The sequence below is a fragment of the Macaca thibetana genome, chromosome 3, assembly GCF_024542745.1.
Source record: "Macaca thibetana thibetana isolate TM-01 chromosome 3, ASM2454274v1, whole genome shotgun sequence".
Taxonomy (NCBI): Eukaryota; Metazoa; Chordata; class Mammalia; order Primates; family Cercopithecidae; genus Macaca; species Macaca thibetana.
The window spans coordinates 81,851,474-81,878,663 of NC_065580.1; the positions used below are offsets into that span (position 1 = coordinate 81,851,474).

General features: G+C 35.3%; 2 protein-coding genes across 2 annotated transcripts in view; both read right to left on the bottom strand.

The window, feature by feature from the left end:
• NDUFA4 (NDUFA4 mitochondrial complex associated) overlaps positions 1-27,190 on the bottom strand; it is a 711,072-nt gene that overhangs the window by 524,718 nt on the left and 159,164 nt on the right. The gene's annotated exons all lie outside the window — the stretch shown is intronic.
• The window catches only part of THSD7A (thrombospondin type 1 domain containing 7A), a 495,713-nt gene that overhangs the window by 78,608 nt on the left and 389,915 nt on the right, over positions 1-27,190 (bottom strand). The window contains exons 10-13 of the mRNA XM_050783030.1: positions 22,895-23,027; positions 21,548-21,651; positions 6,356-6,550; positions 5,209-5,472 (exon numbers count right to left, since the gene is read on the bottom strand). Of these exons, the coding sequence (XP_050638987.1) occupies positions 5,209-5,472; positions 6,356-6,550; positions 21,548-21,651; positions 22,895-23,027 (696 nt within the window). The remainder of the gene's footprint in view (positions 1-5,208; positions 5,473-6,355; positions 6,551-21,547; positions 21,652-22,894; positions 23,028-27,190) is intronic.

Here is a 27,190-nt window from a genome sequence, read left to right on the forward strand (position 1 = left end):
TCTTCTTGGTTCATTTAATTCAATTGATCCTCAATCGCTGATACTCTTTCTTCCAGTTGATTGAGTTGGTTACTGAAGCTTGTGCATTTGTCATGTATTCCTTGTGTCATGGTTTTTATCTCTGTCAGTTCATTTATGGCCTTCTCTGCATTGATTATTCTAGTTATCCATTCTTCCATTCTTTTTTCAAGGTTTTTAGTTTCTTTGCGCTGTGTACGTAATTCCTCCTTTAGCTTTGATAAGTTTGATGGACTGAAACTTTCTTCCCTCATCTCGTCAAAGTCATTCTCCATCCAGCTTTGATCCATTGCTGGCGATGAGCTGTGTTCCTTTGGAGGGGGAGATGTGCTCTTATTTTTTGATTTCCAGCTTTTCTGCCCTGCTTTTTCCCCATCTTTGTGGTTTTATCTGCCTTTGGTCTTTGATGATGATGATGTACTGATGGGGTTTTGGTGTGGGTGTCCTTCCTGTTTGTTAATTTTCCTTCTAACAGTCAGGACCCTTAGCTGTAGGTCTGTTGGAGATTGCTTGAGGTCCTCTCCAGACCCTGTTTGCTGGGTATCAGCAGCAGAGGCTGCAGAAGATAGAATATTGCTGAACAGTGAGTGTTGCTTCTGATTCTTGCTTTGGAAGCTTCGTCTCAGGGGTGTACCCCACCATGTGAGGTGTGGGGTGTCGGTCTGTGCCTGGGGGGATGTCTCCCAGTTAGGGTACTCAGCGTTCAGGGACCCACTGGAGCAGGCAGTCTGTCCGTTCTCAGATCTCAGACTCTATGTTGGGAGATCCACTGCTCTCCTCAAAGCTGTCAGACAGGGTCATTTGCATCTGCAGAGGTTTCTGCTGCTTTTTGTTTAGCTGTGCCCTGTCCCCAGAGTTGGAGTCTACAGAAACCGGCAGGCCTCCTTGACCTGCTGTGGGCTCCACCCAGTTCGAGCTTCCCAGTAGCTTTGTTTACCTACTTAAGCCTCAGCAATGGCGCCCCCCGCCCCCACCAGCCTCGCTGCTGTCTTGCAGTTAGATTGCAGACTGCTGTGCTAGCAATGAGGGAGGCTCCATGGGCATGAGACCCTTCTGGCCAGGTGTGGGATATAATCTCCTGGTGTGCCGTTTGCTAAGATCCTTGGTAAAGCTCAGTATTAGGGTGGGATTACCTGGTTTTCCAGGTGTTGTGTGTCTCAGTTCCCCTGGCTAGGAAAAGGGATTCCTTCTCCCTTGTGCTTCCCAGGTGAGGTGATGCTCTTGCTGGTTGGGCTGCAGCAGCTGACCTGCACCGATTGTCCGGCACTCCCTAGTGAGATGAACCCAGTACCTCAGTTGAACATGCAGAAATCACGGTTCTTCTGTGTTGTTCACACTGGGAGCTGGAGACTGGAGCTGTTCCTATTAGGCCATCTTGCTCCACCTCCAAAGTATACTTTAATATCTGATTTTGGCAATGCAGTTATGTCACTTTTCAGCACAGAGTCTATTGTTACACGGAAGTTCAAAAATAACAGAATTCTGCCTCAAGTTTAAGGAATTAAAAAAAGTGACCTAGTGGGGAATAGTCTAAAATAATATAATTAAACTGGTGAAAGTCAAACTGGTTTATGAATATAATAACTGGTAATATGATCCACAGATAGACAACAATGATTAAACAGAAATACCCCAAGGACACTATTGAATAGGGGATTGTCATTGCACTGCACACACATGGGGATCAATTTTATGTTTAAATTGAAAGCAAGAAGATACTTTTTTCTCCAGAGCCACTTAATAACCATCCATCTAAAAAGCTGATTTGGCTGGAAGAATGCAGTTGTCATAGAGATTATAATTAGGGGATGACTGGGATAGAGTGGCAAAGTCGTAACATTCCACAAACACCAGAATTTGCAGAACATATTTAAGGAAAGTAGGAATTCCCAAAGAAATTAGGCATTAGAGATTCAATTTCTCAAGTCTTTACTTCAAGTAATTATGTTAGTAAACACTGAAATATCCATTGGACATCCCATCAGATACCAGATTGAGAAAGGAATGATGCAGGACATGCAGAAGAACTAAGCTAGAACCATTCACTTCATTAAGGATCTTTCTTAGATCCTTTCAGAATCCCCATGAAGTCAATGTCATCATAGATTCATTCTTTTTCTATAAGTGCCTTTCTCTAAAATATAGTACTGCATTCTTCATGCTGTGAGTTGACAATACTAAAATAAGAAATGTATACTGCCTTTGGCCAATTTCAATTGTTTTTGGTCTTTTACTTTTTTGAAGGGATCAAACGTTTCTGTGAGAGTCACAGAATATTTTAAAAGATTTTTCTAAACATAAGATTGACTGAAGTGACTTGCTGATGGTCTCATGCATCTAATTAACAGATCAAGGCAAAAGTGAGAAAATATGAATGTTATTCTGGAAGCTCACAGGTAATGTTAAATGATTATTTTAGTGATTCACTGTGCATAACAAGTTAAAATGTGAGCAAACACTTACATGCTGCATTCCAAAATAAACACATTTTTAAAGTGATTTTCTATTTTATACTGTAATGGCTAATTATGGTTTTCTACATTATCACCTCTAAGTAGAAAGGGAATTTAGATTTTTCTTGGTATCTAATTTCTAACACTTATGTTATTTGATATAAATAAAATATTCAATTACTCTGAGATGTTTCTCAAAGTACACCAATTATAAATATTAAGTTCCCTTTACTTTTATAGTTATTGTTCTCAAGGCATGTACTAATCTTCAACTCAGCAATGCACGTATATAAACCTGAAAAATACTTATATCTAGAGCTTCAATGTTGTGGAGTTTTTGGAGTTCACATCATTAAACCTTTTTTTTTTTTTTTTTTTACCTTAAATATACACAATAAAATTTGTTTTTTAATAAAAAGTTTCTGGAGATTGATTGCCCAACAATGTGAATGTACTTAACATTACTGAATGATACACTTAAAGATAGTTAAGATGGTAATATTATACATATTTATGGTGAACATGTGATATTACAGAGTACATGCATACTCCTATAATGATCAAATCAGGATAAGTGAGATACCCATCACCTCAAACGTTTATCATTTCTTTGCATGTCACTAGACTTCGATATAATAGGACCTATGTGATAAGGTAACAACAAAATGACAAGACTTTTAGAAATTTCTTCGTAGGCAGAACTTAAAGAAATTTAGAAGAAAAAAACAAACAACCCCATCAAAAAGTGGGTGAAGGATATGAACAGGCACTTCTCAAAAGAAGACACTTATGCAGCCAACAAACATATGAAAAAAAGCTCATCATCACTGATCATTAGAGAAATGCAAATCAAAACCACAGTGAGATACTATCTCACACCAGTTAGAATGGCAATCATTAAAAAGTCAGGAAACAACAGATGCTGGAGAGGATGTGGAGAAATAGGAACACTTTTACACTGTTGTTGGGAGCATACATTAGTTCAACCACTGTGGAAGACAATGTGGTGATTCCTCAAGGATCTAGAACTAGAAATACCATTTGACCCAGCCATCCCATTACTGGGTATATACCCAAAGGATTATAAATCATTCTACTATAAAGACACAAGCACACATATGTTTATTGCGGCACTATTCACAATAGCAAAGACTTGGAACCAACCCATATGCCCATCAATGATAGACAGGATGAAGAAAATGTGGCACATATACACCATAAAATGGATGAAGCTGGAAACAATCATTCTCAGCAAACTAACACAAGAACAGAAAACGAAACTCCACATGTTCTCACTCATAAGTGAGAGTTGAGCAATAAGAACACATGGACACAGGGAGGGGAATATCACACACTGGGGCCTCTCAGGGGATGGGGGTAAGGGGAGGGATAGCATTAGGAGAAATACCTATTGTAGATGACGGGTTGATGGGTGCAGCAAATCACCATGGTACGCGTATACCTATGTCACAAACCTGCACGTTCTGCACCTGTATCCCAGAACTTAAAGTATAATTAAAAAAATGAAAGGGGCACAGTTGTCTGCCGCATATATACATATATATACACACACACACACACACACATATATATACACACACACACATATATATATACACACACACATATATAAAATACGCGGACATATATGGATATATATATGTGCAGAGATATTGAAGAGATTTCAGTAAATATGTCACCATGATGCCTTTATGGTTTAAAAATGACAGATGGTTTTTATTAGTGTTGTTTTCTGAACCATATAATAAAACTGGAGCAGCACCATTCCAATAGCAAGAGTTATTAATATTTCAGCAAGGTTGGAGGATAACTGTCATGTATCACGCTCCTAGCAATTTAACTCATCCTTTCTTGGTCACTTCTATCAAGTAAGTAAGAGATCATCATCCAGTGTTTGCAAGTATGTGGTATCTGTGTTTCAGGCTGCCCCTCTGTAAACTTCTTTCATTCCATTATAAAAAGACAACTGTATTAAAATAAAACAATGAGTGAAAATTGCTTAATACTGCCTATATTAAGATTAAATATATTCTGGTCAAAGATGGCACTGTTCACCACCTTTTGGCAACACAATTATTACCACTGCATTTTTTACTTTTTTGGCTTAGAAAATAAAAGTGACACAGTTTCCCAAGAGTATGCACATTTTTCTTTTTTTTTTTTTTTCTGGTGTGTGTGTGTGTGTGTGTGCGCACGTGCCAATCTGAATTCAAGGGAGAAGAAACATTTGCGTTTTCATCAGTTACTAGTTTCCATCTTCTCTGACGCTTAATAACATTTTGAGCACATTGCAAATCTTGCCAGTTTGGTTGTTAAAAGTCTGTTTAAATCTCAAACTGATTCAAATCTTATTTCCTCCTTACTCCCTTTCTGTGCAGACTTGTTGGGGATTGTTGGGTGTGTTCAATGTACAGGCTGTTGATAAGCTCTGGGGGACCTTTCTGGCACCGGTTTTTGCCTACCCTTTGTAAGATGTGGGCCCCATCAGGCTTCCTGTCACCATCTTTGGGACTTAAGTTGCCAACTTCTGGACAATGAGGCAATGCCATTGAACCTCCTGTTACATATAAATGATATATGTATAGTGTGGTGCTTCATAGAGTTTGATTTAGAATATACTTCTGTAAACCTTCACTTCCATTCCACTATAATACATGTGTATTTTCCATCCACACTCCCAAAGATAGCAAATATATAACTATAAAGATTGAATTACCATGGCTGTTACATCTGGATGTTTCTACAAGCCTGCCATTTTGATCGTAGCATGCCATTGCTTGGTAACGATATCCTTGTCCGCATTCCTTGATGTCTCCTTGTACTTTCATCCCCAGCAACACTTCCACTTTTCCCTCTGGTAAAATACAGTCTGACCAGTTCCCCACAGGCTGTGCATTATATTTGTCACAAGGACAATATTGAGTCTCAATCAGGGGATACAAATGGGAATTTTTACATTTTTCCTTCTTTTTACTTTTTCCTGTGGAAGAGAAACAACCAAGCCAATTTAAGCTGGAAAATACCATCATTAATTTCACACATCCCTACATTTCCTACTTTCCTAATTTCCTTTTCTCCATTTTAAACCATGTTTAACACTAGCCTATAAATCAATCATATTTTCTCACTCCACAGTGTTTTCTATATAGGCTTTCGTTAGTATTGGGGACTTTGCATAGTAAAATTTGTATTATCTTTTCAGAACATTCTTTTTCACATACTTTTAAATTATACTGCAGATAATTACATATATTTATCTCTCACCTTCATAAGCTGCGTAATAGTTTTTGACAGTCTTCATTATATAGGTGGTTCATTTTTTAACTTCACTTCTGAATAGTCTACTATCACCAATATTTTTAGATTGCTTTTGCCATTGGCAATATTTCAAATGCACCAAGCTTTAGTTCAGCATGATGGCTCCTGCTCTTGCTCATTATATTCCTGCTTTCAGTCATTACTACAGTTTAAAATACAGTTTTCAGATACAGACTACATTCCCCCTTCTAGGTGAGAAAGGATAATCTGAGGCTTTGACAGTGAGAATGGGTTAATAAAGTCCCCCCAAAAACTTTGCTCCAAACACTTCACAGTCTGTAGGCAGTCCACTAAAAGATCATGTCGACACCAGAAAATAATCTACTGCCTATTATATAGGGAGTCAGAGTTCAATTTTCAAGGCTTCCTTTTCTTCCTACTAGAAGTACATAATGCTTTTATCACTGCCAACTGAATTTAAAATACACATCTGAATCCATTGGTATATTATTTTTCAAATACATTGTCAGAACTCTCTTAGTCTGACTTGTATTGTGTTTCTCTGCTTTGACATGTACTAGCTTTGGCATCCCAATTATTCTTACCAACAAGAGTGCGCTTTCTGGTCCTAACTGCACCACAGTCTCCATTGCATGAAGAAAACTTGGACCAGCTGGTCAATTGACAGTCATCCTGGCAGGGGATCTGGCAGGCTTGGGTAAGGGCTGGCACAGGGCCTGCATACTGTAGGCACTCATGGATTTCAGCCTGTCCTCCATCTTGCTTGCGACAAGTAATGGCTAAAAGAAAAGCATAAAGCTGTTAAATTCAAATGTCTAACTACTCTATAACTTAGAAGCTAACCTAACATTTGGTTAAGCAGTCAGAGAAAGCCTCTAGTAATTCCTTACTTACAGTAGAAATCTTATAGGAGTGTTTCTAATAGTCACAGTAGCCATTAAATTTGTTTTGTATTTTTTTTAATAACACATAACCCTGAGTGATTTTTGTGGCACAGAAAAGTGGACACAGATGCACACTTAGCATTTAGCAGTTTTACTTATATGTATTCAGGGTTTCAACTGAGGTCACATTTAGGGTACATTTAGAAATAAACTTGTAAGAATGTAAGACAAATCATACATGGATTCTGATAATAGTTTATGTTGAGCATAGGATGTTTGGAGAGGTACTAGAAGGCACTAGGTATATCTAATATTGTTTTGTATCATTGGACACACTAGAATTCCTATATAGATGTGCTTTAGTGGCAGCAAACTGGTTGGTAGGTTGGGGTTTGGGGTCAGGAGGTGTGTTTATAGAACTTATCTTGAAACTGCATTGGCATGGAAAGTATGTTCATTGTATTACATTGCAAGTTTATTAGGAAGGGTTGGAATGATTAATGGATAGGCAATGTCAAAGTCTTCCATCTCCTCTTTCTACAAGTTCTTCACATGCACAAACATCAACCTTGCACTTAAAAATGTTTAATAATCTTCATTTATTATGTTAAAATGTGTATTTCTATAATTACATATAAATTTTAAAAAATCAGTTTAAATTCATACAAATTATTTCTCCTATGATATTGTTCTACTGACAAAATAAGAAATCATATTTTTACTTATTGAACATATATATACGCACATATATATATATGATTGCTTTGTGGTAACAAGTCTTAAAGAAAAAGAGCAAGTATATTTAAAGTCCACTTTCTCCCTATGCCATTTCCTTCCCATTGGTTTTAAAAACAACTCACTTATTGAGGAGGCAGATGAAACATTTAAACCTTGGTCCTAAAGTTGTCTTTATTGAATTATCTTAAATGGCCCCATTCAGATTGATTTACATGGCTTTTTCAGGTTTATAGTATAGGCTGAAACTGCTGCTGATCTCTGCCCTGTTCAGGATTCCATCACCATGAAATCAAGGTGAAGGAGGCTGACATTTTTGACCTTAAATTACAGTGAGGGCATAGAGGGCCTCCGGTTAGACAACACTGTCTGGATCTATGTACTAAAACCTAATGCCTAGGAGTGCAGGGCTTTGTAATAGAGTGTGTAAACGGACATAACTAGCAATTTTAGCAAGCCAAGATTTTCTCTGTGTAGTTGAACACAACTTAATGCAACTGCTTCAGGCCTAACATAAAAGGCTCTTAAAAATTGTTCAAATGTGGATGCACTTCCCTATTTCTTAGCTTTAGATATGCTTTTCATTTAGTACACATGACTTTGGAAAGGCCAATTTGTAAGAAAAGAACAGGGGCCCCTAAATTTTTAAAAACATGAAAATCCTGGTAGGGTGAACAGTGTTGGCCTTGATGAAGGTTAGATGACAGAAAAAATAAAAAACATTAAGTGTCTCAAAGAGAATCTACCCCATTGAGGGAGGACATATCTGGTGCTATATGTTTATCATAGCAGTCTAAAATAGTGGTTCTCATGTCTGGCTGTGGATTATAATCCCCTGGATAACTTTTGGAAAATACCTAAGCCCTTGCTAAACTCTAATGCTCTGATTTCCCTGGTTGAGGTTAGGGTCCTGGGAATTAGGATACTTTTTGAGCTTTCTGATGATTTTATTATCCAAGCTATATGAAAACTACTGCTCTAGTAAGTAACGTATTTTCACCTGCATCAGAAACACCTAGAATGCTATTAAACGTGAAGATCTCTGGACCCAAAAAGAGTTTCATAATGTGGACCAATCCAAATAATGAAATATCTGTGATGAGGTCAAGGATTATGCATTTTTTTCAAGATGCTCAGGTGATCCTTATGCAGATTCAAGTCTGAGAGCCACTAGCTTGAGTATTCAAGGTACAGGAAGGGTTCTGGCAAACACATATGGCTGAGACAGAAAATCCTTTGGTACCTAATCACTCAGGTACCAAGCTTTCAGAAACAATGGCTGAACATTTTATGAACTAAAAGAGTTCTAAACTTGGAGTTCAAAGGAAGGGCATGATAGAAATTTGTACAGGAAATAGATAAAAAAGAACATCCATTTAGTTTAGAAGAACATCATCTGTAACACGGGGTAGGAGAAATCCTCAAGATGCAGGATATAAATGAGCTGATGTGATTTTGAAGTTGTTTCTATACCTGCCATTTGGAAGCAGGATTGACCCTTTTGAATACTTTAAACTCAGTTAAATGCCAATGGTTCATGGACAAAGTTTCCCCAAAGATACCCAAAAGAAATAATTGATAAAGAGAAAGATATTAAACATTTTACTAATCAGGACATGCAGGAGCCTCAAGAATGATATATTTGGAAAATAAGACACCTGATCATATGAGATTCGTAAGCTGTGAAGAGGGTTTCACTGTTTGCAACTAAAAGAAAATTAAAAATTACCAAACTAAATTTGGGTTCTTTGAAATGAGACTACTTTTACCTACTCATTCCATTTAGCTCTTTGAAACAGACTTCAATATAAACCTTTTGAGAAATTAGATGAAACTGACTTAGGTTTTCTCTTAAGGGTCTTTCTTACAAATTTCGTTTCAGAATTGCTCCAACCATTATCTTGTTATGTGACATCAAAACCAAAACGAAATAACACTACTACCTAAACAATTCCAGAAACAATTTATTTTGTGCAGCTATTATTCACATAAACTGGAATCCCTTTTCCCCATATATCTGCACTACATAAAATCTCAAGTACTGCAGCTAGTTGAAAAGAAAAAAAAAAATGTGTAAAATTCCCATAGCTATTCTCAGAAACCCACTCTGCACTTTATACCCCTTATCTGAGATTTTAGACCATGTACTTTTGGAATAAATTACTCGTACAATGTTATCCAAACAAGTAGCAACAGCACTTGCAATACAATACATTGAAAACTTATCCTACATCTCAACTTGTTTGTATTCCGACTTAGAGGAAACACAATTCAAACACAGAAATGCAATCTGAAATGAACTTCCTGATATTAGGGTGAGGAAAATATAAATGTTTGGAAAGGAAACCATCTGGTCTCTCAACTTTATAAATCTTAAAAATCATTTCTAAAACACTGAAAACAGGGTGATTTGAACAGTAGAAAAGATGGATCATACTAAGAGCACAGTTTCTTAGCACAACAGAAAACTACGTATACCCAGACAATCTGTATCTGTATTTACAGGTGAAGCATGTATATGTCATATCTAATGATTACACAAGTTCTCCTTTGAGCTGAAGACTTGTTAGCAAGATGGGACAAAAATCATGTTACCCTACAGATAATTCACCATGAAAGCTTCTCAGTGAGATCAGCAAAAATCAAAATGATTATTTTAAAGTAAAATTCCATATTTAACTCTGTTGATTATAGCCATTTACTTCATTTATTTATTGTATTTATATAAAGCACAGCAATTTTTATTTAAGTGATATAGGACAGGCTGCTCCTGGCAGACTGAAAGCACGGGAAGAATCAATATGACGGATTTATGGGTTACATATGAATCAAGTTAAGTAAGTTTAGACCATCAATATTGGGAAAATGCTGTAAAGATAAATAAGAGAAGTTTCTTCAACAAATAAATGCTATGAAAAAGGGAGCTAGAACTGTTGTTAGATTACAAGTGACCTAAGAAATACATGAAACAAATGCAATGTGGAGACCTTTTGGAACCTCAGTTTAAACAAACTATGCATAAACATTTTTGAGACAACGGAGAAAACTTATTATATAAAAATATTAGTTTGAAAGAATTGCTAATTTTGTTTTATGTAATAATAATGCTGTTGTTGTGTTTAAAATGCTCAAGTATTTATGGATGATATATATCTTACTTGGAAGTTGCTTTAAAATACTCCAGCAAAATTCTTTTTAAGTGTGTGGACAGAAGACCAAGAATAGCAACATGTTTAAAACTGCCGAAACTGAGTAAATGATGACTACATTGCTAGTACTCATTATATTAGTCCCTCTACTTTTGTGTATCTTTGAAACTTCCCTCAAATTTAAATTAAAACGATTAGTAAGTTGAATAAGTTAATTGTAGAATGTTTTCATGTAAATTGAGTTTCAAGCTATGTTTTAAAGAGAAAAATAATAAAGGTTCATGGACTGAAAAGAAATAGATAACACTGGCTGAGCTAAGAGGACGTGGATATCTGTGTTATGCATACATGAATGCGTCAATGGAAGGCTACTGATGCAGCTCTGAAGCACATCAAATGGAATTCTGAATGTAATTGCTCATCTTCATTTTTGAAGAGGAATGCAATTTCCTTATTATTCAGGTTTCACAAGAAGAGGGTGTTCTATTGGTCAGTGAATTACCCTTCAGCCCGTAAGGCCATGCACTCATTTTGTTTGAATAATCAGAGTGAAATAAATTGCCTGATCCAAAATGGGCACATAGAAGTTCATTACAGGGAACAGAATAGGATCAATGCCTTAGTGCAGTGAAAGCTGTTAGATTATACGTAGCTACTGCTTCAAAGAGCTCTGTGACCTTGTTTATTAAGCTGAACAATATTAAATTGGTTTATACCACTTCACTAGTGTCTGGGTAGCATTACAGACAGAACATGATCAGCTCATTGAGTAATTAGATGAATGATTTTTTTTTCCTATGGTTTTATTAAAAAAAAAGGCAAGAGTGAGAATGAATCATGTAGAAATGAAGACAAAAAAGCTTAATGTGAGTGTGAACTAGTTACCAAGAGACCTAATTGTGTTTAGAAATAAGATCAAACCTATAAATAATGCAAGAGGGTTCCAGCTGTTTACTAGGTAGATATAATGATCCTGGTCTTTCTCTGTGTAAAAGAGATTTTCACTGACAAGTTTGTCAAATTATAGTTCCTAATTACAATCTGTGAATGTAGCCCTGGCACAATGGAAAGAAATGTACTTTCATTTTTTATTGATCTTAAATAGTTACCAATGATCCCCAGTCTCACTGATGCTTATAATATACATGAGAATAGTAGGATGAGAACTTACTAGGAAATAATGATCAGTTCCCAGTGGAGTAGCTGAGACTGAGGTTGGCTAAGATCCCCAGTTGGGATCTGGGAAGGGTTAACTAACTGCATCACAACACATGGAGCATCCAAGAAAAATCACAGACCCAGCACGGTGCCAAGCTTATTTTATGAGCTACTATTTAAAAAATGGCAAATGTTAATAAGCATTTTATGACAGATCTCCCAGAGATATATAAAACGAAACCCAAAACCCCAAATTAATGAGGATGCTAATATTCATAGGAAGTTAGAGATAAACATTTTAAAATATAAATAATTCTAGAAGTTTTAAATAATAGTATACATAACTGAAGAGTATAAAACCTGGGTAATAACTAATAAATACATCAGTCAAAAAAGAGATTAAAAATTATGTCTGTATAAAATTTCCTTAAAGCAAGCTCCTCTCTTTCCTACCTAGTTCTTTTTCTACTTCTTTTTCTTTCTATTACAGAACTCTCTTTTGACAATTAACAGATAAATGTGCCCTGCTAGGATAAACTGGCCCAGATATTATGAGTCTAACCTCAATAATGCCTCTAAAATGTAATCTTAAAGAAAAGAACAAAGTGGGTCAGAGTTTTCAGCAAAGGGAGATGCAAAGCCCATCAATATAGATTAAACCATGAAACTTAAGCATATTTGTTCACAAAAAATAAGAGCATAAAATGTAGTTAAATTATCATATTGCACCTTCCACATTTAGATTTAATAGGGGAGAATTAGAACTTTTTCTTTTATCTTTTTTTTTTTTTAAAGATTTTCCTTTTATAATGTTTTTTAACCAATAAGTGACACAGGGTGAGGACTCCTAAGGCCAGGAGGGCCTCTCCTATGCAAGGTATATTATTGAAGTATTTTCCTTTTTTTGTGGTCTAGATTAGAGAATGCATCCAAATTATGTTGGCTTTCATCTAAAGAGACTGATGTCAGGCTGGGCGCGGTGGCTCACGCCTGTAATCCCAGCATATTGGGAGACCGAGGTGGCGGATCATGAGGTCAGGAGATCGAGACCATCCTGGCTAACACGGTGAAACCCCGACTCTACTAAAAATACAAAAAATTAGCCGGGTGTGGTGGCAGGCGCCTGTAGTCCCAGCTACTCTGGAGGCTGAGGCAGGAGAATGGAGTGAACCCAGGAGGCAGAGCTTGCAGTGAGACTAGATCGTGCCACTGCACTCCAGCCTGGGCAAAAAAGCAAGACTCTGTCTCAAAAAAAAAGAAAAAAAAAAAAAAAAAAAAAAAAAAAGGAGAGTGATATCAGATCTTAGTGACCAGTGACATTTCAACAGGTGTTCCTTGGCAGGCAAGAAACAGAGGGGCTGCTAGATTAGGCTAGTCAGGGTAGACCCTGGAAAATATTAACCCTAGTTCCATCTAATCTACAGCAAGTACACTTGGCATGATGATCAACATGGAGATTGAGCAAGAGCAAATCTGCAGTCATTTATATGATATGTCTACCTTGAATCTTTGCAACTTTTAAAAATTCTACTCTTGGTAGAAACATGTCACAAAGTAATAAACACTGGAATGATACACATTTAAGAAGTAGTTACTGACATTGTTTCTTAGGGCAGTTGTAAAGAAAAGAACAAAGCATCCAAAATTGACATTATGGTCATATATTTTATTTCTTTTTTTTTTTTTTTTTTTGAGATGGAGTCTTGCTCTGTCGCCCAGGCTGGAGTGCAGTGGTGCGATCTCGGCTCACTGCAAGCTCCGCCCCCCCGGGTTCACGCCATTCTCCTGCCTCAGCCTCCGGAGTAGCTGGGACTACAGGCGCCCGCCACCTCGCCCGGCTAATTTTCTTGTATTTTTAGTAGAGACGGGGTTTCACCGTGTTAGCCAGGATGGTCTTGATCTCCTGACCTCGTGATCCGCCCGTCTCGGCCTCCCAAAGTGCTGGGATTACAGGCTTGAGCCACCGCGCCCGGCCCCATATATTTTATTTCTAATGCAAATTTAATGGCAATTCTATCTATGGTTATTATGGCTAGGTTTCAATTATATAGCCACTGACCAATAATTTAGCCTTCTAAATATCATCTGAACTGTATAAATATGAACAGAGAGAAAAGACAGTGGAGGTTATAGTTCTATTAAAATTTATACACTAGTGACTTGAATAGCATGAAGAAAATATAAGCTGTCTATTCACTTAAAAGTTAAAATGAAATATGGCCATATTTCATGTTATTCGCATTTCTCTTTTATTGACAATTTTATAGGGAAGATGCCTATTTCTAAGATCCCTTAAAATTTCCATATGAGATTTAAGAATGATTCAAGTTTTAAAGTTGCCAAATCCTGTCAATGTCTTCTTTAAAAATTTCTTTTTCCTCTCTTTTTAGTTCTTATGCCATTATACAAAATTTCCTGGAATATAACATTCTCAATACCCAAAGCCTTGTAAAAATCCTTCGCTACTTCTCATTTTTTAATGAAAACAAACAAACAAACAAAAACTATCCTTGCCCCTTTCTTCTAACTCACTCACAGAACCCTAGGCAGACTGGTCAATGAGCGGTTCTTAAACATAAAGATTTTACTTCTTGCCTTTTTGCTTGAGTCATCCTATATTTAAATGCTGTTTCTCTTTCACTATGCCCTATCAGTGGTTATATCTTTTTTTTTTTCAATTCTTCAGTGATTATTGTGTATATACACTACTAATGTATTAGTATGACTTGTAACTCAAGTCATGTATACCTATAGTATATTTTCTATCATACTAAGTTAACTGAATCTATTTGTTATACATTTTTAGTATCTCAAGAGGCTGGGCCTAGTACCGTGAAGGCAATGTGAAATATGTAGCATGCATTCAATAAATATTTATTTTATGAGAGAATGTATTATATTGAATTATATTCAAAAAGTTTGGATTGGTTTTTAGAAATCTGAGTTACCTGTTTTCACAGCTTTCTGAAAGAGCATAATATTAACACACATACAGCTCTCTACACTAAGATGATAGGAATTTTATTTAAAAGTATGGATCCTGCACTACTGCTATATACTGAGTTGTGTCTCCCTCAAATCCACATGTTGAAGTCGTCAACGTGATGGTGGTATTTGAAGATGAGGTCATGAATGTGAAGTTCTTATGATGGGATTAGTGCCCTTCTCAGATGAGACCTGAGTGCACTTTCTCTTTCTCTTACTCCCCTTGCTTTCTCTCTCCGCCTTGTTCCTTCTCTGCCATGTAAAGACACAGAGAGAAGATGGCTATTTGCAAGTCAGGAAATAGGCCTTCGCCAGGAGCCAAATTGGCTGGCACCTTGACTTTCACATGCACCAGAACTGTGAGAAATAAATTTTTGTTTAAGCTACTTGATCTAAAGTGTTTTGTTATAGAAGTCCGAGAAGCCTGATAAAACTATCAATACAACATTTTAAGCATTTGTTTTATAAAAGATTTCTAATGTTTCTACAGAAACACTTGATAAACTTAAAGAAAATATTCATTATGTAGCAGAGTAGCTAATCCAATTTAGAGAAGATTGGGCAAAAATTACTGGTGATTCTGGGAATAATTGATATAAAATTCTGCTTCACCATTATGTCACTTTTCGTTTCAAATGTAAAGGAATTGGGTCATAAATAAAAAATTCCTATATGCTTTTCAAACTTTCAGGAATATATAAATTTTCTTTTAAAGCACTTTGTACTCTAATATAATAGACCAGAAAAACTTTTCATATAGTTTTGACATAAACAAAATATAGATTTTTATCAAGACTGCATTTACTTGATTAGAAGAGACTCTATCTATATTCTTATTCCTGTGTCATTTTAACTCATTTCTGAATAAGGATGATTCTCACAAATTTGCTTTAGAGTGAATGTCAGTGCTGAGATTATAAGTAGTCAACAGTTTACAATTTTTAAAGAGACTCTTCCCAAATCTTCTGAAACATGTCATCACAGATAGTTCCTCCAATTGGAAAAAATCTGCTATTAATAGTATTAATAGTAAAAAAGAAAGTCTGTCTATAAAGGCCACTTTATTTTATTGTTAACAGGTGGTTAAAAGTAGGTGTGGGCCTAGGAGGTGTGGCTACTAAGGTGATAAAAAGGAATTTGTGTTGTATTTTTCTATTAATATGGAAGGTTCCAAACATTGGAGAAGAACTGAATCATAATAGGTAATCTTTTAAGTGTTGTGCTGAATGATACATATTATATAAGACACACATTCTCTCTTTTCTATGTGTACTTAGTAAATTAACTCTGAATATCCAACTTTTGGGTATAATTTATCATGTTCTAGACAAAGGAATTTTGAGGCCTGGAATATTTTTCTCTCTTGTCTTCCACAGCCCATGTATTTTCTGGTTTCACCTTTAGCCCCTTTTTAATTTTATTTTTTACTACTAAAGTTCTTAGAGTCAACATTTTATTCCTAACCTCCCCCAAAAAGAATGCTGCAATTTCATCCTTACAGGCAGATATTTTACTATTGTCCCAGTCTTTAAAATCTGCTACTTTCATAACTATAAAATGCTTCTTTTATTGCTGAATTGAATTTGTATACATCTTCCCAAGTGACAAGATAAATTCCAGGGATTTTCTGGTCCAATTGGGTAACGACTATTCAGTATTACTAGAAGTTATGACTACATCATTGGTCACATGGTTTTTGGTTTTAGATCAAGGGTCAGCAATTTTTTTCCATAAAAGACTACATGGTACATGCTTTTGGCTTTGTAGGCCATATGGTCTGTCACAACTACTCAGTTTTGCCTTGTATCATGAAAGCAGCCATAGGCAATATGTAAAAACATGGCTGTGGCTGTGTTCCGATAAAACTAATTACAAAAAACAGGCTGCGGGCTGGATTTGGCTCACAGGCCATATAATTTCCTGGCTCCTGGTATGGACAAATAGATTGATAAGAGCCATGCAGTAAACATTTCTATCTCTAGAATCAGACAATGGTAAAGTTAGCTATCTCATATCTTAATTACATGATATTATTCAAGTGGGAGTACAAGGACACAATAATTTAAAGTTAATAACATTTAAGTTAAATACTTTAAAAGAAATGCTTAAAGAATCTACAAATGCAAACTTTTTAGAGAAAAAAAATCTATTAATGATAAGGTATAATCGCTTTTACTCATATATATAATACAAGTTGCATTTTAGAGATCTTAGCCTTTTTATAACTTCAGCAATTCACTCTATGGAAATGTTACCCAAATTTCCATCTTCCATCCTACGCTATCTCTACAACTACGTTTCTACATTTCAAGTGCATACCTGGTTATTTCCACTTGGCTAATCCTGCCATGGCCTCACATATAAAATGTATAAAATACACTTTCCAAAATTAGCTCTACTTTTAGACGTAAAATTTTCACCAACGAAACTATTCTTACACTAAAAATGTTGGACTTAAATAATCATATGATCAACTTCGACTCTTTTATTTTTACCTTTCTATTGTCTGCTACTAAGTCCCAAAAATATTTCCCTCTATCATATGTCCACAATTTATTTATTTTTGCCTATTTATATTACTGTTGTTTCTACGACTTCAACCTTGCATTGCTACAGCAGCATACTAGCTGGCATTCAGGCCCAAGTGTCTTATCTTTCTAATTTATTCTGTACACGCTGACAGATAAAACACTGCTTTCATCAGGTCCTTGCTCATACCACTTATTGAACAAGGTCTAAAATACTGATCTTGACATTGATAGCCTTCCACAAAATCACCCCAGGCTCCAGATCACATCTTCAGAGCACAATCCACCTACTTTTCTGTGAACACATTTAATGTTTTTGTTTTTCTTACCTCAAACACTTAGCTTATAGAATTGATCTTATTTTGTATTCTTTTATCCTCTCTACTTCTAATATTACGGTACAAGTCAAGTCCCAACCCATACTTTAAGTCTTTCCTCACTCTTCAGCTTCAAATGACTGGCTTTGCAACTGATAAGTTTCAGTTTTTAATTCTTACTTGTTAGGTGGCATTAACAGTGATCTAATTTCCCTAAAAAATAGAAGCTCTCTGGTTTAAAGATCTTCATTCTTTCCTAACATTTATAGCTTTTTCTACAGTCTTCTGAATGCAGTAACAGTGGAATGAGTAATTGAAATGAGAAATTCTGATATGCTAGAGGGGACAGAGAGTAGCTTCTCTATAGTCTTTGTTGATTGTTTCAATGTTTACCATAGAATTATTTTTTGTCATAAAAAATAGCACAAGTCCACGGAAACTTTTCTCTTTCTCTTGATTTACCTTTGTCATTTTATAAATATTTTTTCCTTCTGTTTTAGAGATAAGAGAATGAGATAAAATGCATATGTTATAAGAAATATATTTAATATATATTTGTATTTTCCAATTCAGCATTCTAAAACAGTTATCTGCCAAGCATGTCAAGTTAAGAATGCTCACAATCTCCATATCATCACAAACTGTTACAATCCGCACCTCTTTGTCCTTTCTTTTGAACATGGCCATTGTGATACCATGGAACTTTTAATGACAACACCGTACTTACAACATGATAGTACACCTTGACCAAATAGGGCAGTTTTGTTTTTAATGACATGACATTTAATAGTTTTCATTTTTGTAATTCATTTATTTTGAATTCTTGGTTTGGATGTTTTAGGAATTTGGACACTTGAAAAAAAGGTTTACCTCATAAGAACACAAGAGTTCTACTTTTGCCAAATGGAGTTAGAACATATGTTTTTCTGTCTCCTCCTTCTTCACGCCTTCCTTTTCTCCTTCCTTCCTTCCTTTCCTTCCTTCCTTTCTTCCTTTTGTCCTTTTTTTTGCAGACTAAATCCTCAGAGAATCCTATTTATATATTCTCAATGAATTTTATTACATTTAAGTAAATAGCATTTCAAGTTATATGTAAGTAAAATGTGCATGAACTACAAAGACGTAATAGTAATAATTCAATTTTACCCACATAGTTCTATTTTATTTGGTTCTTTCTTCCTTTGTTAGTACTGGTAAATATATTCCCTCAAAAAATGTTATTGAAGTCTACACTTCACAATGATTTTTTCCTCAAACTATGACATGTATTTTATTTGATTCCATTATACATTTTATAATTTTGTGTTGGAACGCAATAATCGGGTAGATTATAGGGATTCAAAAGTGATGCAAAGCATATTTGTAAGATAATAAGTTATATAATTAATATAGCAAGTAAGTTTATTTTACATCATAAATGTTAGCTATGACTTTCCTCAATGGATGAATTATATTCATTTATTATTTTAATTATCTATGTTTCAAAATGTTCAAATTGCAGCAAAATGACACTTGTAATAATATTAAACATGTATTTCCTATTAAAATTGAGATTACCAAGAAAAAAATAACACAAGTTCATTTTTTAATTTAAGTCTCTGACCACATCAGTAAGGACAAAGATGAAAATAGCAAGAACTTGGCAGGTTAATAATGTGGAGTTCTGAAAACAGCCATGACCATCAAAGGAAGAAAATTTTGTCTTCTTGCAATTAGTAAAAGATACTTCTACACTCTTAATTTTCTCCATTTCATGTTTCTATAGAAATATAAGCTGTATGAAAAATCAGTCTTTCATCTACTAAGGCAATAAAAAGACTGCCTTCATATGGAAGTTAACGGAATTGTTCTAAATATATTTATGAAGATATCACTTGCTATAATGCAACTTTCACTTCCCAGATATCCTGAAAATGGATAAGATTGCTGAGGTACAGCAAGTTGTTTGACAAGTATGCCAAAATCAGGAAGCACTATGTAAGTACAGGCGGAGAAAGAGACACCAGTAATAGGAAATCAAAAATGGAACAATCAGAAAGATAGGAGAAAGTCACACACTGAAGACGCTAAAGACCCTTTTATCACAGAGGGAGTGGGTAAGAAGTATTCAATACAAGGTGGCCACCCAGGATGAAGAATGAACAGTTTTCCGATTTGGAAATGCAAAGGTTGCTGGTAATCATAGAAAAAATAGTTTTTGTGCAGATAGTGTGTCAAAACCCAAAAGGCCCATATGCATACGTTCACTTGGGTTATGAACAAACAGGAAGAGGGAAGAAATGAACATTTAATGAAGACAACATGTGCCAACTGCTGTAAGACTTTTGTGTTCTTAGCCTTAAAGGGAGGAAATGAGTCATTCAAGGTTGAGCAGCTTATACGTCATCGTTTGGAACTGAGGCTGTTTTCACACTTGTGTTGCATCTACTGTATCTTGTATTTCCTCCAGTGGTGTTTTATAAAAATATGGCTTTCATCTGCTTTACCTAATTTTGTTTCACATTTTGAGCTCTGGGTATTGTTTGTGCATCTACTATGAAAATTCGAATAATCCTAAAACAGCAGTTGGTCCAAACCCCTCTTTTTTTAATCTAAATAAACTGAGGTCCAGAAAACTGAAGGGATGAGTAAGACACATTGTATAAGTAAAAGAACGGAGACTAAAACTTTTGTTTCCTGATTCCCAAACTCATGCTCATTTTCATTATAAACTCTATATAGAACCCCAAATATATGCAAATCTATGCCTGATTCAAGAAGGAGTTAGTAGGGCATGACAAGAAAATCTCATATCACTCAATTTCTTAAAGAAGGATTTGAAATGGAGGAGAATGACTTTCAGTTCTATATACCTAAGTCTCTATAACTGTAAAGGGAGTCACAGTTATGTTTTACCCAAAGTTGATGGTGGGAGATATATAATGAGAATTATGCAAATAAAAAGAAATCCTGAAAACTACTGCAACTAGGAATTTAAGGTTATTTGGAAACTAAGTTTTATGTTTCAGATGAGGACTTCTAAAAGGAAGATTATAAAAATAGGTTTTTTTCTTTTATTTTTTTTTATAAAATAGAAACTTTTTTTTTCTTAAAAAGGCAGTTTTTTTTCCACTCTATAGAAAATGAAGTCCCAGATCAAATCAGCAAAAACTGGAATTCTGCTCTATATGTTCAAATTTTTGTATCAACATGAAATACATAACTACACATGGGAGAACAAAATATGTTTTTTATAAATTAAAGTTGCTTGCATATTCAATTATGTATTGTGCTACATTTTAAATATACAGCAGAAGCTGTATGCTTTAAGTCAATATGAGTAAAAATAATCATGTACTCTTTAAAGACTGAATTTGCTATGTCTGGAAGAAACAACAGACTCCAAATCTTGAGTTTATATATTCCCTATAATATCTAGTAAATAACGATGGCAATCTTGAACATTCTCATTACCCATTTCCGCAAGATTCCATGTTATTTAGTGGTGCAGATTGCAGTCAAGTAAATAAGTCTACCATTTAAAAATCAGTACCGAATATGAACAGAATTGTGGATAGCCATGAAAATGACAGAGATGTCATTCTGAGAACTTCTGAAAAAGTTAACTAATTCTATTACATTGTATGTATGCACATATATAATGCATATAGGCAAGGAGGTAAGAATCTTATTGCTCATTAAGGTGGCAAGCAAAATGCTATGGAATACCTTAATCTAAAAACAAACAAACAAACAATAAAGCTTCAGTGTACCATCTATGTCATAACTGAAAGCTTGGCCTGACTTTCTTTCAGATATAAATATGAGAAAAATTCAAGAGTTATGCACTAATGCCAAAGAACATCGGGAACAGTGTAAAAAGACAAGTTTCCATGTCCTGATGTTTTGTGGAATGGCTCACAGCAGATTTATATCTGCTTTTCTCTGTTTGCTAAGCATGGTGTCCAAGGGACAAATGCATCAAAACCGTGGTTAAACTAGTGATGCTGGAGAAATGAACTGTGAAATGGCGCCTCCCACCTCTTGCCTGTCGCCCAGGCCCACAGCCTTCCTGTGCTCCAGGGCTGTCTTGTTGCACGCTCCAAGGGACTAATTGGCATCTGCGCCATTTGTGAGTCTTCCACCTACAAGACAAGAACAGAAGCCCAATGGAGAAGAAGCAAAAATACCAGGCAAATCACAGAGACACAGCAGTATGGAACCATGACTTTGACCACTGCAAACAGAAATTTATTTAACAATGCTCAGTTCTATCTAAATTTCATTTAGATCTCCACCTAGGCTTTAGAAGAAGTAACATTAAATATAAAAGTACTTTCTCTGGTAGTGAAGACAAGAACACATCATTGTCAAGTTCTATAGGACTCTATAGGAAACATTTAGAGTTTTTAATGATTAGGACTGCCAACAAATGCACCAGATGGCCCCTGAAGTGATGTATGCCATTTAAATAAAGTATATTTATTTTATTCAAGTTATGAAACTGTATTCAATTCATGAGTCTTTTGTATAGTGCTCTTTTGGGTAGCATTGTAGGAGTATCTCAGCAACTATAACTATAATATGCTTTACAAAAACAAATTCCAAAAATAAGTAAGTTTGAACCAGTAGTTGTCCATGTTCATGGTGTAAGCATACAATTATAGTATTTGTCATCTCAGAACTAAAGACTCATATATTAAGATGGCAAATTTGACAATGTCATCTTAAATATTTATTTTGTGATTACATTTTTCATTAATTGATGCCATAATACTTCATTTGCTGTCGGGACTGCAAATGTATACCACATCAGGTTTCTATTAGATAATTTCTGTCTTAATCATGAGGAGGTAAAATTTCTCTAATAAATTATCAAGATGATATATAGCTTCAATAACTGTAATTTTACTTAAGGTGATCACAAATGAACAGAACATCTAAGCATCATTGAAATACAGATGTCATTTCCTGAGCCAGAATGCAAGCATTTATGAGAACAAACAGGTGCTCTTTGGAGCAGGGGAGAAATGCTTAGGCTATTCTTCTAAGTGAAAAAGAATTGCTTCCTAAAGCATACATGTTTCATAATTACTAATCACTTTTCAGCATTTCTTATATGTTATATCAACATAAGACATTTCCCCAAACTACTGGAGCTAACACCACACCTTGGAAATTTATGCAAGTATTTGCTCCTTATACATCATTTCAGCAGCAGAGCAGCTCTCCTGAAGAGACAAGAATGGCAGCTACAGCCATAAACATCCCAACTCCATTAAGCCTGTGGAAGGAACAGTGTTGGCTTCCTTTCCTCATCCTAGGAAAGAATGTGGAGTTGACGTATTTGTTCAGCTCCTCCCTCATGATACCTTTCTCTAACCCTACCTGTAACTTTGGCACACTTGAGGTGTGTCGCAGGTCTTCTCTTCATACAGGGGCTCTGTGCAGTCTCGGCCCCCGTTGGCTGGCAGTTGAATGATGACCCGATGCCTAGACTGCTTCCTGATACTGGAGTCCCCTGCAATGAAGCAGTTTTTTAACCTCTGTACTTTACACTGATAAGATAATTTCTAAATACCAGTCTATGTGAAGAAATTACATTACCTCCAGCTACATGTGCTTTGACATCCCTGAGAGGCTTTACCTGGTCTAAACATTTCCAAAGACCATTTATATCGAAAACCCAATCAACTCCTATTTGAAAATAGAGAAAAAGTGAAGAGTGGAGAAAATAGTTCCACAGTCAATTAGACTTCCTAAGGTGCAGTTACAAAGTAATTGCTCTTTTGTATAATTCTTTCCCTTGAGGAATATGACAGACCTAATTAATTTATTTTCCTCTACCTTAAATTTATTTTCATGCTATTTTGCCTAGCCCTGTTTATCACATGGGACTCATACACATGTAATGAATCTTAAATTCAGTGCTATAATGTGAAATTTTATTTGTTATTAATTTGAAATGCATAACTTGTAAATTATTCTGGTCATTTATTATTCATGTTAAACAGTCTAAGATCTTCAATTCAGGTCACATTCTAAACATTAGGGATCTAAGTAGTAAAATGAAAGTGGTTTCTTAGAGGCAGACACAGACTTTTTAGAGAAGCACTCAAAATAGCACTAATTACTATAAATAAGAAACTCTAAAGTATGTTAAAAATGGAAAAAATTAAGATATACTTTCAATAAAGACATCGACTTGACAGTACGACTGATATAAGGATTCAAAAATCTTTTAGTATAAGATCATATAGTGTATAAAACTTGCCAACCTTAATAAAATGTATTTCAACTAACATTACATACACTTTAAGGATGAATAGCTGCATGGCACAGGGTTTTACTTACTAAATAATTCTCTCAAGAATTACGTTAATAGAATCCTCCTGATGCATTTTCATTATTTGGAAGATCTTCAAATATTTGATACATAGACTATAGGAACAGAAATATTTTAAAGGATTAGCAGCTCCTAACAATTAACGTTTAATCAGAAACCAAATGAAACCTTTTTAAAAGATATGGTGGTGGCGGAGAAAGTATGATTTGATGATTAGAACATTCCCATAATGGAATATCCTTTCTCATTAAGTCAAGGATATTCTTCAGCATGGTCTGGGCAACTGACTCACTGCCATGTTTAGAGAGGATTTCTGTATTGGATGGGAGAATGGATCAGATCAGTGATTCCTCAGTGCCTGACTTCATAGGAGAATCTCTTTAACAACAACAACAAGTGTCTGGGCCTATACCCAGAACTACTAAATCAGAATCTGGAAGCTGGGTTTGGGAATATGATATTTAAAAATCTTGCCAGGTATTTGGGATGAAGGGCCAGGTTTGAAGTCTACTGTAATACATGACCTTGTATGACCTATCCCAATTTAAGATTCTGGTCTTACATGTAACTTTTTAGAATTATTATTCCCATCGTGGGGTGTAATCTGTACTATTAATGATGGCATAACTATTTTAATGAATAAGCGGGATACTACAGATAATGGAGTAGGGAATTGGGGGCTAGAAGCATTGGGCAGCACAGAATTAAAGTATTTGAAAATATTGTCATGGACTTTTAACTGTAACAGTAGTTTGAATGCCAGCTGCAACTTTTACATGTTAAATATAATTTATCTAGGGAAGATCTAAGAAATGTCAATAGGACTTTTAATAAATTGCTAATGCAGTCTCCATCTATTATATTGTCCAAATGACCTGTATTTTAAGGCCCAGGTGGTAAATTCCTTTAATAATTCAGAGCCAGGGAAAATTTTGTTTCCCTTGACAATCTGTTAAGAATCCATTGTAGTTCTATTTTTTGCTTTGGTCACCAGAATCTCAGAGCTAATTTTCTTCTCAACTGCAGGAGCTTGCCTCAGCTTTGATTTTCTAGCATAATTTTTCTCTTACTCTTCCTTTTACCCCCTCCCCTGTTCACTGCCTGGCTTTGCCCTTCTTTTACAATTTCTATTGTTTTTTTTCTTTTATGCTTATGATCTGTCCATAATCTTTTTTTTTTTAAAGTATACAAAATAAATAATCAGACTCATCATTTGTTTAGCTTGGGGAAGCAGGGAGATTTCTGTTTGCTTGTTTTTTAATGGGGAGGTAAGACATAAAGGGCTCAAATGGGTTTTTGTTTCCCAGTTGGTCAAAATTCTTAGAGGCAATTACTCTCCAATCTGCAGAGAGAGGACAGACACAGGATTAAGACCAAGGGATCTGGGGACTGGTGGAGACAATGAATTCAGCATTAGTGGCACCTCATAGACTAAAGCTCCTAGTAATTAACTATCTAGGTGGCACCTGGTACATAGCCAGGGCTGTTTTACTTGAGGAAGCAGCTACCAAACATTAATGTTTCAATTCTATTTTGTTTGTTGATTTGAAAGAAAAAATGTCACTTAGAATACATTTCTGAAACATTCTCTTAACACCTTCTCATCACAAACTCCACAAATTAGTACTAGATATTGAAGACTATGATGACTCTTTTAGTCCTTAATGGATTCCAGAGTGGCAATCCATTTATTCTTACAAAAAGTTCATATTCCTTAACCTGGCACAGCCCACAGGATAGAGATTGTGAACTGATTAAAGTGGAACTCTTCAAAGCTATGACACCCTGAGAAGAAGTTTAATGGGGTTACACAGGAAGTGTCATGACATCCATGTTTTTACCCACTGGGAGGTCTGTTTCTTCTCAGATTGTAGTTAAGAAATTGCTTGTGCACTCAAAGTTACAGCGCTGTAGAGCTCTGCCAGGTTATAGAGCCCTCAGATCAGAGAGCCGAAAAAAAGGAAGCTATACAGCATACATTGAAAGCGAAAAATGAAAGTTTCCTCACTAATAACTTGAGCTGGCAATTTTGGAATTTTATACCTTTCATCGTCCCCTGCTTGTATTTAGACTCATTTTATTATATGTAGTTGATATATTTGTAGTGTTTCTATTCATCTGTGTGTTTTATACCCAAGAGTCACACATAGTAAGTGCTTAATAAATATTTGCTGAATGCACAAACATATTTATTTCACATCTTCTCAACTAGATTATTAGTTAGCACCTTCTATTTCTTTCCACTTATTCCTTTATAATGGTAAGCGTGTGGGTACCAATGCTGTGCATTGAGGATTAATAAAAATAAGCTATCACTTTGTTTTCACTGGAAATAATAAGTATGGGAAAAATAAGGGCACCTGCCTGTGATGTTTGTGCTTAAAAATGCCTATCCAGGATAGGAATGGAAAAAACAGATTGTACATCTAGCAAATAATTATGTGATGATGGGGTACCGAGATTCAGAAGGTATGTAATCTCTCACAAAGTTATAGCATTTTTCAGATATCTTAAGACATTCAAAATAAATTTCACCAGAGAAATTATTTGATGAAAAGGATTTAAAAGGCAGGCAAAACTGATTCATTAAACTGGATATGGGATGGATTGCAGGTTGGAGCAGCACAGTAACAGGAAATTGAAAGGGAAACGTTTCATGCAAGAAGCAAAATGTAAAGGTAGTATTCAGATCTTTGGTGGTAATTCTAGTGTTCTAGTGATTCAGGACATGAGGAATAAGCCCCTGCAATATTCCTTCTATCTTTCAACACAATAAATGCAGTGAGAAAAAAAGGAGCAAACAGAATTTGAGCAATCAAATACATTATTTGATCAAACGTATTGATTTTTTAAAATTAGAGGTACAAATAATTTATGTGCATAAATTATTTCTACTTTTTAAAGTGCCCTTTGTCAAAATTTACAAAAATTTGAAAAATACATTAGCAAATGTACTGGTCTGAGGATTCAACTACGTTCCACTTAATACTGATCTTTGCCAGCATTGATTTTTCAAGGGATATTTTAGAAGAAGGCTGAATAACATTTCAAACAACTCTTTTAGTTCTTCCTGGAATCCTGCTATTCTGTTTTATTTTCTGCAATAGTATTGTGTATTTTACTTTTTTAAAGTGATTTTAAAAAGAAGGGTAGTCCCACATTTTAATAAGCCCAACATCCTTGTAAAATTTAGACTTTACTCGCAGAGTTAAGTAAAAAGAACCACCCTATCTTTGAATTAATTTTCTGTTGCTATTACCTGTCTTTGAACATTCAACTTTGTTTAGCATTTTTAAATAGTGTGTGTAAATTGGTATAATTTCAAAATGATACTTGGA